Source organism: Lissotriton helveticus, chromosome 7, assembly GCF_964261635.1.
Source record: "Lissotriton helveticus chromosome 7, aLisHel1.1, whole genome shotgun sequence".
NCBI lineage: Eukaryota > Metazoa > Chordata > Amphibia > Caudata > Salamandridae > Lissotriton > Lissotriton helveticus.
In genome coordinates, this window is record NC_136068.1 from 1,391,651,077 (window position 1) to 1,391,667,923 (window position 16,847).

General features: G+C 46.8%; 1 protein-coding gene across 3 annotated transcripts in view; it reads left to right on the forward strand.

Annotated features, from left to right (window-relative positions):
• The window catches only part of WDR45B (WD repeat domain 45B), an 830,957-nt gene that overhangs the window by 698,863 nt on the left and 115,247 nt on the right, over positions 1-16,847 (forward strand). The window contains exons 11-12 of one of the 3 annotated variants that reach the window (XM_078654713.1): positions 13,702-13,821; positions 13,912-14,392. The exons of 1 other annotated variant lie outside the window; for it this stretch is intronic. In XM_078654713.1, the coding sequence (XP_078510839.1) occupies positions 13,702-13,790 (89 nt within the window). In that variant the 3' untranslated portion in view covers positions 13,791-13,821; positions 13,912-14,392. Of the gene's footprint in view, positions 1-10,075; positions 10,138-13,701; positions 13,822-13,911; positions 14,393-16,847 lie in introns of those variants that run through there. One more of the 3 variants, XM_078654715.1, reaches the window with a different exon arrangement.

The following is a 16,847-nucleotide window of genomic DNA, read 5'->3' on the forward strand; positions in this document are numbered from 1 at the left end:
CCACTGTTGATGCTAAAACATTTCTCGAATCTAGAATAAAAATCACTAATATCTTCGTCTTGTTTCTGTTTACAGGCTGAGATTGCATCCCAGTCTTCCTTTTTAGTTGTTAATAATCTGGGTAAAACTTGAATCAATAATTCAGGTAATTCTTTACATTTATCTCCGAGACCGGTACCTGGTACTCGTATCTTATCTTCAGCTTCTAGAACTGCCCAATCGATCTTTTTCTCTCCCACCTCCCATTCTTTTTCCTTGAGCTTTTCATACACCCCTGCGGGCAGCAGAACCTTTAACATTTTAATTATATCTGGATACGTGTATTCTCCCATACGGAGCATGTCTTTTAATTCTCTATGGAACTCTGCTGGATCTTTATCATGACAGGGAATTAATTTCTTCATCTCCAGAAGTTCCATCTTTGTGATCGGAGTGTATACAAACACTCGCTGCATTTCGCCACCCGTTCCTCTAACTGGGTGGACTTCTCGTAACGGATTCTGTCTGTCTATGTAAAATGGTTTACTTTCTGGGGGTGAGACATGAACAAAATGCGGGTTCAGAAACGTTCTATATTTGTGGCGCTGTTCTAGAATGACACTAATTAAATCGGTACCTAGACCTCTCCATCTATACTGGAGTAACTCGTTCAGGATATCATGTAACGGACCTGGATCAGAATGTTGACCCTCATACAGAGTAATGAGGTGCTGAATCATATACATACCCACCAGTCGTTGCTCGGCTGGGGGCATTTTCAGAAACATTTGTGCCACTATTTCGTCTGGAAAAGTGGTAGAATCAGTAATCCATCGGACTGCTGATCGGGCTAGTTCTTGTTCATGCATAGTACTTAACTCACTGTAACCGATTCGTGATTTCAGAATGTGATCGGTAGCTTGAAATACTTGTTCTAGAGAACCTGGGTCTGGTACTGGATGATGGAACGTAGACTTGGGTTCTAGACGTAAATGGCGATCTGGAAATCTAGGTTGTCCTACATACGCTATTCTGGCGGAATTCTCGTCGTCTAACTCTTCAGTATCAGAGTTACTTTCTTTCTCGTTTACTTGTGCTGCTTTACGTTGTTCGTGTAACTTTATTATTTCTTTACGGATTTTCTTGTACATACTCTCCATAGCACCGATAGTCTTGTGCTTACCCTCGGCTATACTATTACTCCAATTCATCAGGGCTTTCATTTCGGCCTGATTTTTGGACGGGTAATCTTGTTCTCTTATTAGACAATTAATCAGAAACTTTAATATCATGAGCTGGGTCTCAGCTTTCCTTTGGGACATGACATCACTAATACTTTCTGGATCTTCCCCTGTACGGATGAAACGATATATTCTGTCTAGATCCTCCTTCATATCTGGTAGGGTGACTAGATACTCGGCCACATTTCTTACGCGTAATGAATATAAAACCATATCATCTTCGCCTGGGACTGGGTCATAGCAGCATTCGGCAAGGGATTTTCTTATTTCTGCAACAGACAGTCTGGGCGTACGTTGTGACGCTTGCATATGTAATTCGGCTGCCGTTAAACGCTTATGTGGCGGCGGGGTTCGAGGAGGACCTCCTCCTGCGGCCCCTAGACTAGAATCATCAACTGATGCTTTTCGTCCTGGCAGGGTGGGAAATTGGAATGCGGGCTGGACTTGTATGGCGGGCTGGACCGGGGGGACCGTAGCAGGTGCTGCAAAGGGTGCCCCGGTGTCTGGAGGAACGGGAAGTGCCTGATTTACAGGGACTGGTGGAGCGGGAACAGGATTTGCATATTCTGGGACTGTGTCGTCCAAATAGGACGAGATGAAAATATCAGCTGCGGTTGGTTTGTGACGTAACTTGATCGGAACTAATGGTGGCGGAAAATTACTGGATGCCTCCGGGGTCGCTTTTGGCAAGCCCTCGGCAAGAAGAGGATACATACCCTTAATGAGGGCATTCCTCTGTCTGTCTGACTGTTCGGCTTTGACTTGTTCACCTATCTCGATTAGTTCTTTTTCTTGTGCTCGTTCTAAGGATTCTCTACTTAATTCTGACTTTCTGATTTCTTTTTCGGTTCTTTTATGAGCTTCTTTACGCCATAGCTCGATGGCATCTTTCTGTGATTGTCTGGCTTTCTTTTTCCATAATGCCTCTTCTACTCGCATGATGCACTCGGCATCCCATGTACCCGATACGGGCCATCTATACTTTTCTTCTAACTGTTTTGTATACTCTACCCATAAATCTAGATATAGTATGGCACTTATGCCATGCTTCTGATACATAAAATGACCTGGACTGTCCCTAGGCGGGACTGGAACTGCTTCCTCTAACAAACCCTTTCTAGTTTTTAACTGACGTAATTTTGAAAACAGCGGCATGACTGAACTATAATCTGGACACAATACAATACACAATAAACACGAAAATCACTTCTCACTCATACCACAACATCAAGATACATGAAGAACATTATGAATAACAGTTCGAACAGAATACCACCTGGAATACTGGCTACAGGAAAACAGAATGCATGAATTTTTCTCGAGAACTGAACTGACTAGAACAGAAACTAGATGCACTGCTGAAACAGTACGAAACTTACCGGTCTCATAAAGAGACACGTCAGGACCCGTATCCACCGAAGTGGACACTTCGTTTGTGTGTCTGGGTACCACCAACCCACGGACCAGAGTCAATTAGATTGACCCTGTCTAGATACTACCCCAGTAATGGTACTCACCGGGCAGCAAGAACGGAAGGCCTCGGACTGGACTGGACTGCTTCGACGACGGACAACGAACTTCGGACTTAAGTTACGGGTGGACCTCCGGATACCTCGGACCTTGGACTCTTGGCTTGGGCTCTGGTCGGGACTCGCCGCATTCCTCCACCGCCTCGTCTGGATGCTGGACCGCCTCCTCCGTCTCCTCCGTGGGCCTGAGGGATACTTGAAGCAGAAATATCTGCACGTGCACGGTATGGTTCCGTCACGGCTGCAGAGGGTCAGGGGGCCGGCGTGGCTTCACCGGCGCGTGGGGAAAGGGCAAGTCCCTGTTCGGGCGCCATTATGTGGTAAATAAATAAATAATACCCTATTTTTGAATGTATAAATGAATAACAGATAGCTCAATAAATAAGAGTCAAGATTCGAGGTAGTAGGAGTTTCGCAGGTTTATTACAGCATAAAGGACAGGAACAGGACAACCTGCATAGGAATAGGATGGCAGGGCCCAGCAGCTGCCGGGGCTGGATCTGGGATGAGCGCGCTAGCATTTAATAACAATACACAAGCATATATAGTAAAACAGTTGCATTACAGTACATATGATAGGCGGAGCAGTGGGTGGAGCAAAAGGCGTGGCGCGCAGCAGTCGCGAAAGATAAGGGTGAAAAGAGGTGTAACAGGGCGTATACATAGACATGTGATGCAAACGTAACAGAATATGTCATGAATAGGGCGGAAACCATGGAGGGGGCTACCTGAGGAGCCGGGACCTCTAACCTGGTGGTGCGCGCAAACTGGCAATGACGTATCACTAGGAGAAACTGGGGGCTATGAACTCTGTGCTAGGAGCAGAGACTGAAGTCTGGAGAGTCAGGGCGACATGTACCTAAGCAGTATCTAGTATCTGATGTTTAGAGAACATGTTGATATAAACTAGAAGTCAGGAGGGGAAAGGCTAACTTGATTCTAAGACTGGACCATGCATTATTCTACATGTAGTGCGTGATGAAGAATATTAAATGACCATTAAATGCAGTATTTCTCTTACATGGAGCCGGAAAGGCTAGACAATGACGGAAACTATTGATGCAGTTCAGTAGCTTAGGAATGCAGAGAAGGAGGACTGAACTGATAACTGAAACTATAACATACTCTTGGCAGACTCGGAGGCAGAGCCAGGCTGAACCGGGCACTGCGAGGCAGGAAGTAAGTGAAGGGTCGAGGATACAGGTGGGGGCTGTATCGCTCCTCAGCGAGGTTTCAGGAGACAGGAGCTGAATCTGGTGTCCAGGCCCTTTTGAGGCCTAGAAACGGGGACTTTATAATGGAATAACGTGCACACTGAGAAACGTGGCAACGTAGCTTTACATAGACCTGATATTCGTAGTATTCACGAGAACTGGAAACTGGCATACTAGAGGTGGACACAACTATAATTGCGTCTTGAATCGAACATAGGGAATACATATGCATATTAATCATGCACACATAACATATGATGGATGACACGTAGGGACACAGAACATGGCAAAATTTACTTTTCCACAATGGTGCCAGCTGTGCTGTCGCACAGGGGACGTGCACAGCGAGCGTGCCTAAGGCAAGCCCGTGCCCGTCTGCGCCTGGACCGCGCCCAGCGCCAGAAACCCTGATCCTCGCACCTCCTGCACCCGCCACCGCTACGATACCACCACACTCCACGCACTCAACCCAGAACGGACGACCCACACCTGATTCAGGGCCACCACAGAGCGCACCCATGGTCCCTTCACCTGCTGGAACTGTAACTACACCAGCCTCCGAGCCTTCGAAGTACCCGCCAAGAAGGACCTTAACCACCTCAGATGCATCCTACTGAACACCCGCTCCGCACGCAAACACACCATTGAGCTCTAGGACCTGCTCGACACATCATCACCGGATGTAGCCTTCCTGACAGAGACCTGGATGAACGACTCCTCCGCACCCAACATCACCATAGCCATCCCAGACGGCTATAAGATCACCCGTAGAGACCGCACCAACAGAGTAGGAGGAGGGATCGCCATCGTCCACAAGAACACCATCAGGGTCTCGACCAGCACCGACGACACTCTTTGCACCACTGAACACTTGCACTTCCAGATTCACATGGACCCCAACACCACCCTAAGAGGCACCCTCGTCTACAGACCTCCCGGACCCCGACCCCGGTTCAGCGACTCCATCGCCGACTTCATCAGCACGCACGCACTGACCTCCACCGACTACATCCTCCTCGGACACCTGATTTTACACCTGGAGAACAGCAACTCCACCACCCTGATCGACAACCTCGCAATAAGACAGCTTGTCACATCGCCGACCCATTCCGCCAGCCACACGCTAGACCCCGTCTTCTCCTCAAGCTCCCACGTCTCCTTCAGCCACACCACCGAACTCCACTGGACCGACCACCGCTGCATCCACTTCACATTCCAGAAACCCACCACACACCACCGCACCCAACAGATCCCACGCCGCTGTTGAAATAAAGTCACTGAAGACCAACTACAAGCAAACCTCGCTCTCAGCCCACCCACCGACCCCTCCAACACCGACGACGCTGCTCACAACCTCAGACGATGGATAGACGACTGCGCCAACACCCTCGCCTCACTGAAAAAACCCACCTTCAGAGACACCAGCAAGAGAGCCAGCTGGTTCACCCCGGAACTCCTAGCATCCAAGCATACCTGCTGGAAACTAGAGAATAAATGGCACAGCGAAAATACATCGGACAGCCACACAGCACTCAAAGATGCCATCCGCAACCACCATCACCTCATCAGGTCCGCCAGGAGGCCCTCCTTCAAAGACCGCCTTGACAACAACGTACAAAACAGCAAGGAGCTCTTCAACATCGTGAAGGAACTTTCCAACCCCAGCTCCAACGACATCCCACCGTCACAAGCCCTGTGCGATTCCCTCGCCACCTTCTTCCACCGCAAGATCGCCGACATCCACAACAGCTTCAACACCCAAACAGTCCCCACAGACAGCGACACACCAGACTCGCCGTCCACCATCGACCACGACCCCCTGACAGCATGGACCAACGTGAACATCGATGACACCATCAAGACCATGAGCACAATCCACTCTGGCTCCCCGTCAGACCCTTTCCCGCACCACATCTTCAACAAAGCCAGCAGCTCCATCGCACCCCACCTGTGTAACATCATCAATCACTCCTCCGAGACCGCAACCTTCCCAGAGAGCTGGAAGTATGCCGAGATCAACGCCCTACTTAAAAAAAATCAAGACAGACCCGAGGGACCTCAAGAACTTCCGGCCCTTCTCCCGTTCCCAGCCAAGGTCATCGTCAACAGACAGCTAACACAATACCTCGAAGAAAACAGCATCCTGGACCCATCCCAGTCAGGGTTCCGCAGCAACCACAGTACAGAGACTGCCCTCATCGCGGCGACCGACGACATCAGGAACCTGCTGGACAACGGCGAGACTGCAGCCCTCATCCTGCTGGACCTCTCCACCGCCTTCGACACGGTCTGCCACCGTACTTTACGCGCACGCCTCCAGGACGCAGGGATCCAAGACAAGGCCCTGGAATGGACCACCTCCTTCTTCTCCGGCAGAACCCAGAGAGTTCGCCTCCCCCCATTCCGATCCGAAGCCTCCGAGATCCTCTGCGGCGTACCCCAGGGCTCTTCCTTCAGCCCGACACTGTTCAACATTTACATGGACCCGCTCGCACGCATCGCCCGACAACACGACCTCAACATAATCTCCTATGCCGACGACACTCAACTGATCCTCTCCCTCACCAAGGACCCCCTCACCGCCAAACCCAACCTCCACGAAGGAATGAAGGCCGTAACAAACTGGATGAGGAGCAGCCGACTAAAGCTGAACACGAACAAGACGGAGGTCCTCATCCTCGGCTCCAACCCATCAGCCTGGGACGACTCCTGGTGGCCAACGGCACTGGGGGCTGCCCCGACACCGGGGGCTGCCCCGACACCCACCAACCAGGCACGCAACCTGGGAGTCATCCTCGACTCAACGCTCTCCATGAATAAGCAAGTCAACGCCGTCTCCTCCTCCTGCTTCAACACCCTCCGCAGGATCTACAGGTGGATCCCAACAGATACAAGAAGAACAGTCACCCAGGCCCTCGTCAGCAGCAGACTCGACTATGGAAATGCCCTCTACGCTGGAGCCCCGGCCAAGCTCCTCAAATGACTGCAACACATTCAAAACGCCTCTTCACGCCTCATCCTCGACATACCACGCCACAGCCACATCACCCCCCACCTGAGAATCCTGCACTGGCTCCCCATCAACAGAAGAATCTCCTTTAAACTCCTCATCCACGCACACAAGGCACTCCACAAGACCGGCCCAGCCTACCTCAACAGACGACTCCTCTTCTACGTCCCTAACTGCCAGCTCCGCTCCACCGACCTCTCCTTCGCCACCATCCCGCGCATCCAAAGAACAACCCCCGACGGCAGATCCTTCTCCCACCTCGCCGCCAGGACCTGGAACACCCTCCCACTTAGCCTACGATAGACCCAAGACCTGCTGACCTTCAGGAGGCTACTCAAGACCTGGCTGTTCTACCAGAAGCCCCCCCCTCTTTTTTTCCCAGAGCGCCCTGAGACCCTCACGGGTAAGTGGTGCACTTTACAAATTCTATGATTGATTGATTGAAAACACTCTTTGATTTATACATTACCCCTGCAAAAATAGCAAAGTGGGGAGGAGGGGAAGGGACCCAATGCTTCAGATGCAAGACATATGGTGCTGAGTTAATATTTTCGCTACATACACATTAATAGAACCTATTGGTCGAGAAATAGCAGGCTTCCTACAGTACATATTGAAAGAAGATGTTCAGATCTCTCCCCAGTTGATGCTACGAAATGGGAAAATCAGGGAGGCGTTTACGTTTATAGCTATGGCAGTGTATAGACTTTGTGTAGCATCAGCCTGGCGAGATCCCTCTCCTCCAATTTTCCATCAGTGGAAAGGTCGCTTTCTACGCCTCTTTAATCTGGAAAAAGCATTGTATGATCAGAGAGGCTGGAAAAGCAAGATTAAGGGTAAAATAATTTGGGGGCCATTAACCACATTGATGGACCAACTTGCCCCGGTAGAGTGAATACCGAGGTTTTGTTTAACCAGGAGAGATCTTAAGAGCATATTGACAGGAATGTTTAATTTCATGTCCACATAAGAAATGTTTGAATTGATAATGATTGATGTAGGAGAATTTATTTATTTATTTATTTTTTGATGTAGGAGAAATTTGGTGTCACTAAATTGTTTTTATTTTCCTGTTATTCTTTCTTTATTTTTCTTTTTCTCTATGTTGTTTTTAATTTCTGTATTATGTTTATTTGATTTGCGTAAAAAAAAAAAAGAGACTGGAATGTGTGCACAGTTGCAAGTCATTATAAGGAAGTTGACTTACGACTACAGCACAAATGGTCACTACAGAAACATACTAACTGTAACACAAAAAAAGGCGAAAGACAGGTTCAACTGTCAGTGCAGAATGTGGTATGTTGGAATAGGCACTCGAAAAGATTGATCATAGCACTATCCGATATTAAAAAAAAAACACTACAAAAATGGCTTTCCATTTTCTGGAAAACAACCATCACGTATTGAGATGGAACGGGTCATACTTGAACAATCAGCCCATATATAAAACAAACATTTGGGAAAAAAACAAAGATGGATGTTTAAAGTTTAAACGGAGCAATTTGGGTTCAATGATGACCACCTGGAAGTCACTCCATTTTTAAAGAACAAAGATGAATAGATTAGGAAATAGTCTTGTGTCATACGATAATAGGAGCAAATGAAATTAGTACTCATTGACTGCTCCAAATTGTTTGACACATTTTTTTGCACAACCCAGTTTCACTGTTTAATATTATGAATGACGTTCCACGAACTCAAATTGAAGAACTCTCGCTAGATTTGAGCATTTCAAGATAGCTGACACATTCTTTCAAATGCCACAGCACCACCATCTATTACCATGAATGACATCCCCCACACTCAGATTAATGAACTCTTGCTAGATTTTACCATTTCAAAATAGCCACACTCTTACACGCCGCTCCAGCGTTTTATTCAAACGCGGTGTATGACTCAAGCCATTCCAGCTAATGAGCACCTGAAAACTGAATTTTGCAGGGTCCTGACCCATTATAAAAATGGGAAGGAAAACTAACCTTTCGCCATTCGGAGACACTGAGGCTAAGAACCTGGTCTAATCGTAGGCTGCCCTTATTTGTAGAATATGTATTTGAGGCAGAGCACTGCGCTTTTCAGGTTGGGATAATCATTATAAAGGATTTGACAACCGTTTTTGATTGCCTATCTTTTTCTAGATACTACTTTGGTTTGACGCACCCATGAAGCTTGATCATTTTTAGACACGGTGAGACACCTAGGGCCTGATTTAGATTTTGGCGGTCGGGTTACCCTGTCAAAACGGTGGCAGATACCCCGTCTGCCAAAATATAAATCCCCTAATACCCTATGGGATTTATATTTCACTGAATGAGATATCCATCACTGCTGTGCCGTAGAAACCCGTCCAGTGAAATCTACATCCGGCCCCTTGTCATTCCTCAATGATTATTGATGCTTGTGTTTTGGTTAGCGGTAGAAGTGCATCAAAAAAGTATGGGAATATTGATGCTGCATGCAATGGGGTGGGGTCAAAGATTTGGCTAAAAAAATACATTTTAAAAGTTTTTACTCAGTGGGAAATGCACTGTTTAGTAGTACAATATGAAGCCTCTGTTAATGCACTGCAGAGGTCTGTGTGTAACCAGAAAGCCACAGAATTACATTTGGGTGGTGCAGTGGAGAATAGTGACTTGTGTATTTTTAGTGCTACGAGGTCACAGCCTGTGACAGAAAGCGTAATGAATATTTCAATCATGATTTTAAATTATTTTTAACTTGCATTGCACATAGTATAAGATAGACTGCTACAAATGTGCAAAAAGGTTTGAGATAAAATAGTGTAATAATATAATAATAGTTAAATGTAAGTAATATCCAGACGGTACGTATTTTTTTAAATTTTATTTTACATAACTGTTCAAAACCTCATCAGGGATAGTAAGTGCTTTATTAATACAGTTCAAAATTTAAAGCAGCACTTCACAGTTCTGTTGTTAACTCTGTACACTATCACTCAAAAAGAATAAATCTTTGTCATCACAAAGCTGCAAGTGATTTGATCAATTAAAGCCTGTACCGGCTTCCAAGCATCCTTTACATTTGCATATTACCCTTTACATTTGCAGATTAACTCGTTGCATACATTTACATTTCTTCCAGACATTCAGGTACCCTTGCAGGAAGACCTGCAGGCACCCCGGATTTAGTTTCACACCACTTGAAACTCCCTGAATGACACTTCAGCTGAGGCATTTAAAATATCAGAATTTACCATCACGGGACAGTTGCCTTTTGACAAAAGTATGGGATTGGTTTTTCATAAATCAAAAAAGTATGTGCACATCATGCCCCTCTGATCCCGCCCACTTCAACCTATAGTTTGGAGTGTGTTGTGAAGAGGCACTAAACATATGTGTCCAAATGGCACCATATATTAATGGACAAACATGGATGAGCTATGCATGCTGTATTTATAATAAAGATTTATTTGTGTGTGTTCTTATTTTGTTGTTTGTCATCAACCAAGCACCTATTTTGAAAAGTTTTGCATGCAAGTCTTCCATTGTGTTTTCACACTAAGACATGAAGCATCTTCGGTACAAATGAAATTCAAATCATCCCACTACAAGATTATGGCTTTTTTTCTACACTAGTCCTGATAATGCCATTGGACCCAACGTGGCCGTGGAGGCAAGAAATATGTTGAACTATTAGATTTCTATGTATAATTATGCTCAGCGAATCCATCAGTTTATTTTAGTTTCAATAAGTTTTTATTTCAGGCTTTGCGGAAAAGGAGAACTTGAAAAAACAAGGATGTGGACGCAGCAACTGTAACCCCTCCCACATAAAAATCCCTTAACCACCCTCCCCACCCCACTCCAATGCAGTTACAGTAATGATAAAGGGGTGGGTGTCTTAAACTCTTTGGCGGTCCATGGGGCACCTCTTTAGGATGACCGAGAGGTCCGCCAGGTCAAGGTCTGGCAGGGATTGATGGCACCTCCTGCTACTGTGGTCGTTGTTGAGGTAAAAAAAATGACAGGGCTCCACAGTTTTAGGAAGAGAGGGGAGTGGTTTGTCAAGTCGAAAGCTAACTTCCAGTGTCCCAGGAGATGCCAGAGCCATCTTTATGGGTTGGAAGAGTGGCCTTTCCCCACAGGGAAAGAATAGGGTGCTTAGCCACCAGCAGGCGGAAGATTCGCTTGCCAGAGGTAGAGCTAAGGGGGTAGAAATCTTCTGACGTCCTGCCGAGGAGGGGTAGCTCAGTGAGCTTGTCGAGGGGGGTAGCCCTGTATTTGGGAGATGGCAAGGATGATTTTGTCCCAGAAGTCCTCCAGGCAGAGGCACAATCAATCAATCAGGGAATTGTAAGCGCGCTACTCACCTGTGAGGGTCTCAAGGCGCTGAGGGGGAGGTCCGCAGATCTGTTCAGCTGAAAAGCTAGGTCTTGAGGGTCTTCGTGAAGGTGTTCAGGGAGGGGGCACGTCTGATGGCTGCCGTTAGCTCATTGCAGGTCTTGGCTGCAATGTGAGAGAAGGATCTTCCGCCTGCTCTGGCTCTGTGGATGCGCAGGGTTTCGTCGAGTGCAAGGTTGGAAGATCGGAGGTTTCTTTTGAGTACGTGGAAGTTGATTCTGTCGTTGAGGTATTTGGGCCCGTTGTTGTTTAGGCATTTGAAGGCGTGAGTGACGATTTTGAAAGTGACTCTTTTCTCCACGGGGAGCCAGTGGAGACTTCGTAAGTGTTGGCTGTGTTCGTGTCGGGGGATGCCAATGACGAGTCTGGCGGCGGTGTTCTGTATTGTCTGGAGTTTGCAGAGTAGGGACTTGTTGATGTTGGCGTAGACTGCGTTTCCATAGTTCAGTCTGCTGGTGATGAGTGCGTGGGTGACTGTCTTTGACGGGTGATCCACTTGAAGGTCTTGCAGGTGGTGTTGAAGCAGCTGGAGGTGACGGAGTTAACCTGTCGGTTCATGGTGAGTGATGAGTCGAGTACGATGCTGAGGTTCTTGGCATGGTCTCAGGGGGTGGGTGGGCTTCCGCGGGCAGTCGGCCACCAGGTGCTGTCTCATGCGAAAGGGGTGGTGTCGAGGACGAGGACTTCTGTTTTCTCGGCATTGAGCTTTCGGGCAGCTGTTGGTCATCCAGACTGCAATGTCTTTCATTCCTTTCTGCACTACCACATAATGTGGAGGAAGGTGTCTTGTTCTCCACACCCACACCAACAGGATTCCAGATGTGTAGGGTCTATAGCGTGAAGCTTGGCTGACGTCAGGGCCAGCTCTAAAGTAATTTGCATAAGATCTCTCTGCCCTGGGCATGGTGTACGAAGTTGGTGTTGCATGTATAGATTTCATCCCACTGTTGAGGATCAAGGGAAATATTCAATTCTTTTTCCCATTGATCTTGGAAGGACGGCCCATGAGCATGATTTCATTGTATAACTTGCACATGTTTAATATTATCTGTGTATTCATGACATCCAACTTTTTTAACACTACTTTACTATTCAGTTTGCATAGTGTAATGTTGTTTCTCCCAAGGATTTCCATAAAATGTTAATATTATGACAGGGCGCGCATTACTGGAAGAATGTCTTCGTCGGTTTGATATGTTCCATACCATTATTCTTACCAAGTGGATCCAGTTTTGCGAATATTTGCCTCTTATATACACATATAACCAAGTCTTTGTAATTCATGTAACTGTATAGATGTCCGTGGCTCCTATGTGTGTATTTGTTAAAACATTTGCAGCACCATTGCGTGCTTTACCCAGTTTTGCGATAATTTACATGGTTTCTTCAATTGAGCAAATCACTGTGAAGAATCGTAGCCCGCACACCCCTTCAATAATAACAATTAGCATTCCCGAGTCTTTCTTCTACCGCGATGTTAGACTCCAGGATCGACAGGCATTTAGCTGCTGCCGCACGCGGGACGTCACGCGGCGGCTAGCGTTATCCCACATAACATAAATAAGGGCTGAGGTAGAAGTGGCTCGCTCTCCCCCTTCGAAGAGGAACGCTTGACTGGCAAGGCCGGGTAAATGCTGTGTCAGCTCCTAAATCCACCAGATTAGTTTTTTTGTTTGAACTCGGAGTTATGATTAGAGATACCCCGTGAGGTTACACCATATTCAGGCTTTGTATTTTTTGGTAGGACACCTTTCATTGTTTATGGCACGGGGTCACCGTCATTTTCCTATTATACCTCCCACTTTTCTGTTGGCAACATGCAGCGAGCGCATGGTAATTTAATTTGGCTCGTCTGTTACAGCCTGGCACGTTATTTACGTCTGAATATTTAGCAATTTCTTGACTTCACTGCTCTAAGCATTTCTAACGACACTATCATTGCTTGAACCATCACTATCAACGAACCGGCGGCCTTCGAGTCAGCTACACTTAAACTTTGATAATACGTTAGCAGCCTTACTGTACATCCCGTAACAAGCACCTAACCAATCAATTCACCTCATGGATGTTATCTCCATGTTTCACACTACACGTGGCACTTCTATTAATCTTCCGTCGCCCATGCCCTTTGATGTAAGCACTGCTTTAATTTTAAACTGTTTGTTGCCTTCCACTTGCTCATAATTAACAAGAATTTCGGACTCTTCTCTCCTGAGAAAGAGACCCAGTTTTTAATCAGGCGTTTTTGCATGCAGCATGCCATTTTCCATTTAGGCACTGCATTTTAAACACTCTACTGACCTTAGATACATGACTTGGATCCTTGCATTGACTGTCCCCTCCCTTTCCGTCCTTTTTCTCATCTAGATTCATTGAAGGAAATCACTTCTGATTATTTTCACCGCGTGACCAATGGTATGACCACGGTTTTCCAAGCAGCATTGACACTGCTTTGAAGGATTTGTAGGAATTCATTTACCTCTTTAAGTAAGTTTACCTTAGTTTCTGTATGGGTTTAATTTAATGACCAGGGGTTCTTATATAGGACCTATTTTGACTGACACCTTATATCCACAGGTGTTCATCACTCGCACCTACGCCTATCAGAGCCATTGGAACCCCATCGCCCTTGACGAAACTTTGTACCTACTAGGCTTTTTCTCCTATCAGACACAGTAAATATAGGGACCTATACCTACTTCTGCTCTCGTCCTTGAATTAAAGTATTGGACTTGACAAACTCCTTATTTTACCCTTAGGTGCCCCTCTACCCTCACTTTCACTTTTGTCCTGAGAAGATCACGTCAGTAAGGACCAAAACCAACCTACATGGTTTCAGGGGTTGCAACGTCGACACATCATTGATGCCAGCACCACCAACAGTGCACTGTGATCCTCTTTGTACATGGCTTTGTAAATGAATGTAAACTATCTGCTAAGAACTTTGCTATGGATGTGTGGCATTGAGTAACATGCCTAACAATTTGATTGTGATGCTTTTGAGTATTGTTTGTCACTTGCCTCACTCAAGTCACCCTCTTCCTTTCCCCCCACCCAGTTAGGCACACCGTTTGTTATTCTGATGTTGTTTGTAAATTGTTTCCTTAAATTAATATCTATCAGGTGCTTAGTGTGATTAAACAACACTTTGGCACTAAATAATTTCTCTGTGTTATTGACTTTTGATACTGTTTTTCCACTACTTTTGAATATAATTGTACTGGGACCACCATTTTCTGTACTGCTCTACACCTATGTCCCAGTGATTTTGGGTATACCCTTCTTTATAAGGCTCCAATGATCATGGGCAACCAGCGGGAGGCAGAATAAGCCATCACCTGCACCACTGGATGTCGATAACATCAGACTGCTGGGTCCTCTAGATTGTATGATGGGGCTGTTTCCTCCCCTTCTTGACAGGCTGACAGAGGACCATCTCTCCTTACTCCGTGAGGAAGTGGTGGGTCTCTTGACCAAGGAAGCCATATAGAGGGTGCTGATGCCAGAGGTAGGTCACGGTTGTTATTCTCAATCATTTCTGATAGCCAAAAAGGACAGACTCTTTCGTCCTATCCTAGACCTGTGGCGTCTCAATTTCTTCCTCAAAAAGGAGAAATTAGAAATGCTCATGCTCGCTCAAGTCCTGTCTGCCCTGGACCCGGGAGACTGAATGGTAATGTTGGACTTGCAAGATGCATATTTCCGAAATCCCGTCCTGTCTGCACACAGATGTTACCTGCCTTCTACAACCAGATCTGACAGTGGGGACAGAGGTGGAGCTCAGAGGCCTCAGGTCTCTGGCGGAATCAGGAACCCACATCAACCCACTGGAGCTGCAGGCGATCTATCAAGTGAAGGCTAGTGCTGGTGTTCATGGACAAGAGCACCGCGATGTAGTACTGCAACAAGCAGGGTGAGGTGGTGTCTTCGATTCTTTGTCAAGAGAACCTGCACCTTTGGACCACACTGTAACGTTTGGAACGCACTGTAACACCAAGGAATATCTTGTGTGGTTCAACACCTGGCTGGCTCTCTGAACGCCAGTGCAGACAAACTCAGCCGGAGATGCTTAGCAGTTCACAAATGATGTCTCCATCCAGAGGTGGTGGACAGTCTCTTTCAGCAGTGGGGAGAGCCTTGGTTAGATCTATTCACCACCGCAGAGAACGCACAATGTCAGCACTTCTGCGTGCTGGAGTTTGCAAGGCATTCTGTCCACTTAACCGCCTATACCACTCCTGCCCAGAGTTTTCAAGAAGATCAGGAACAACCAGACCCAAGTAGTCCTTGTAGCTCTGAACTGGTGCTCTGCGAGTTTGGTATCCGGAGCTGCTGAGCATGGCCTTCAGTGTTCTGATCAGGCTGCCTCTTCAATAGGATCTTCTGTCCCAGCAGCAGGGGAGGGTTCTCCACTCCATCTTCAGGCATGGAAATTGAGTGGCGACAGTTGACAGCTTTTGACCTTCTGCCCGAAGTCTGCAATGTTATATTGGCAGCCAGGCGTCCCTCCACCAAGACAGTATACGCCTACCATAGGGGCAAGTTTGTAGCATGGTGTGCAGAAGCGTAAGTTGACCCTTTTTCTGCTCACCTTTCTCAGGTTTCTGCTTTGGGCTCCTTAAAGAGCTATGTTTTTGCCATCTCAGCCATTTGTTGATTACCAGATCAGCCATCCCTGTTCAAATCCCCTGTTGTAAATTGTTTTTTGAAATATCTCCAACATATGGTTTCACCTTCTCCCTTTATCCTGCCTCAGTGGGACCTCAATCTCGTACTTACATTTCTTATGTGCTAGCCCTTTGGGCCACTACATAGCAGGCTCTTGAGGACGTAATTAGCCTCGTCTACCTCTAGGTTGCAGAGTTGGCTCTGAACCATCAAAACCTTCCCCCAGAGTTTGTTCATGGGTGAACATTTATACTGTTGTTCGAGGTCAGACAGATCTGTAGCCAAGCTGGTCCAAGTATGGTCGCAGACGCGCTTAAGTTGGGTGGCTTCCTAAAAGAAGGCACCAGAGGCCACTGTTTTCAGGGCATGCCAGACAAATCTCCCGTCCACGTCCCTTTTGTCATTGAGAGCCACCTATTCCATGAGGGTGAATCTAAATTGCATCCACCACAAGACCGCGTAGAAGGGAGTCGTTCAGATGCCAGGCGTACCCACAGCACAAGTGAGGAGATTGATTACGGCCACCATGGAACCGTGCTTGGAGAGAGTCATAGTAAGGTGGTCAGCCTCAAGGCGGTCACCCTCGAACCGCATGCCTATGAGCCAAAGGTCTATCCTGGCACAGGTGCAGTGAGCCACAAAGTAGTAGGAGTAGTCAATCGATCGGGGTGCCGCATGCACCATGCATCAAGGAGGCCAATCTCTGTGAGCCACGTGCAGAACTACGGGGACAGGACAGGGGTCACTCCATGGGTGTGTTGTGATTTGTCTTGTGCATTGAGGACAATATTAAAGTACCCCCTAAAAATGGGGCCCTGTTTGAATGCAGTGATAGTTTACGGTGT